General features: G+C 54.5%; 2 protein-coding genes across 2 annotated transcripts in view; both read left to right on the top strand.

The window, feature by feature from the left end:
- Positions 1-1,565, top strand: part of H310_12826 (hypothetical protein) — a gene marked incomplete at both ends in the record, with an annotated part of 2,218 nt that extends 653 nt beyond the window's left edge. Inside the window, 3 exons of the mRNA XM_008880031.1 lie at positions 115-282; positions 357-516; positions 567-1,565. Coding sequence (XP_008878253.1) covers positions 115-282; positions 357-516; positions 567-1,565 — 1,327 coding nt within the window. The remainder of the gene's footprint in view (positions 1-114; positions 283-356; positions 517-566) is intronic.
- Positions 1,566-1,592: 27 nt separating this feature from the next.
- H310_12827 (hypothetical protein) lies at positions 1,593-1,784 on the top strand (the record flags this gene model as incomplete). The annotated part of the gene is made up of 1 exon (XM_008880032.1): positions 1,593-1,784. One exon carries the CDS (start codon positions 1,593-1,595, stop codon positions 1,782-1,784), a length of 192 nt encoding a protein of 63 aa, XP_008878254.1.
- Positions 1,785-1,886: the final 102 nt, after the last annotated feature.

Genomic DNA, 1,886 nt, shown 5'->3' on the forward strand with positions numbered 1-1,886 from the left:
GACGCAGCCTCCGCAATTTGTTGGCCGGGCATGGAAGATCAAGTTTGCAAACTTCAGAAGGCGATTTACGGACTCAAGCAAGCTCCAAGGTGCTGGTACCTCACTTTGCACCAGTGAGATCGGCTTCGAGCGGTGTGTCAAGGAAGTCTGCCTTTACGTCAAAAGAGTCGAAGACTCGATGGTGCTTTTGACAGTATACGTCGACGACATCACCCCGATGGATCCGAACCGATGGAGACAAGTGCCCATTGACCAGGATTCGTGTCCGTCGTCCAGAGTAGAGTACCCCCACGATGTCAACAAAGGTTTCGACTTTCCAATTTGCCTCGTACCGCTCAAGTCAAGAAAGCTCTTAGTGCCGCCAAGTTCCGTGAGGCGGGTGGACATGCGGTTGCCGACGATGACATCGCTCGGTGTGAAGCAGTGGCGGATGCTTTCTACAAGAACCCTGAAGACATGGACGCATTCATCGAAGACATTCTATTGATGCCCCATTCTCAAGTTTACGAGCTGACAGTGCGCTTGGGTGAAGGCTACCGAGACTGGAAAGAGAAGACTCTGTGCAGTCAATTCGTCAAGGAAAACCCGGGGTCGCTGTGGGGATTCTAGTCGCACCGAATCTGCCACCGAAGACACGCTTCACCTATGTCATTGACAAATTCATCGCGCGGCTTTCCCTGTGGTGCTTCAAGGCTCGGACTCTTGCTGGCAAGATCGCCATCCTCCACTCGATTTGTTTACCCGTGCTGTGGTACCAGCTATCCTTCGTCCCTGCAGACAAGTCATTGGCCAAACTGGTCGACAACGCCATGCTCCAATTCCTCCACGGTGAAGAAATCAACCCGTCCAGCTCCACGCATGTCCTACGACTGATCAAGAAGGACATTGTGTTCATGTCGAAGCACGCAGGAGGTCTTGGCTTACACCACGCGCTGAAGTTGTGGGAGCAACACAACCGGGCCGTGATGATCCGGTGCGTGAAAGCTTTCGCGGTGCCTTCCTCCAGAGCCGGCATCCCCTCTTGGATTACTCCAGGGTACTTCTTGCTCGAAAAAGCGTTTCATCCTTGGGGTTCTCCTCGGGACCTGCTGCTAGCATGCGGCCACTCCCCCTTCCTCAAGACACTAAAGAAGAGCCCGAATGTCACTCCAATGTGGTCCACCTTACTTTCGTCGTGGTTTGAGGCGCGATGGACGCCTTTTGGGTTTCCGTCGAGTGCGCCGTCGTGGCGTGTGCCGTTGTGGCACAACTCCTTCCTGCCTGGACTGGAGAACCTCTACGACCATTGCGGGACTTCCACTCAACCTCAAGCGCTGACTCTCGCGTCCCTCGGTATCACGCAAGTAGCCCATCTTCTTACCCCTTGCGAAAGGCTGTGGCCGCCCGGGCTACTGTTCGACACCGTTCGACGTCTCTGTGTTCGCTCCAACCTTGAGCCCCCAACGAAGAAATGGATCACGATTTTGACAACCAAGCTGTCGACATTGTTTGAAGTCGCCTCGGAGAGCAATCTCCCGCCGTTCCATTTGCCACCTCGTCGACCACCGCTCTTGGAAGGCTCCTGAATCATACGCCCCGACGACTTGCCGATTATGTTGTCAGTAGCAACGTCACGGTCGGCAAAGCTCAGGGCACATCAAGTGGCTGACTTCTCGCTGATTCCTACCAAGCACCTCAACTTGCCGACCGACTTTTACGCCGACCCCAAGCGCCTGAGGCAGCTCGCGATGTTTTCCCGTCCCGACCACATCTTGCCTAGTTATGGCGATCCCAATGTGGGCTGAGTTAACGTCCGATTTTGCCAGACAGGGCGGAAAAAGAGCATTCTTACATATGCCTAGCAATGCTGCAATTGTCCTGGAAGCGTGAGGAGCAGGCTTCGAAAG

The sequence above is a fragment of the Aphanomyces invadans genome (assembly GCF_000520115.1).
Source record: "Aphanomyces invadans strain NJM9701 unplaced genomic scaffold supercont1.44, whole genome shotgun sequence".
Classification (NCBI taxonomy): Eukaryota; Oomycota; class Saprolegniomycetes; order Saprolegniales; family Verrucalvaceae; genus Aphanomyces; species Aphanomyces invadans.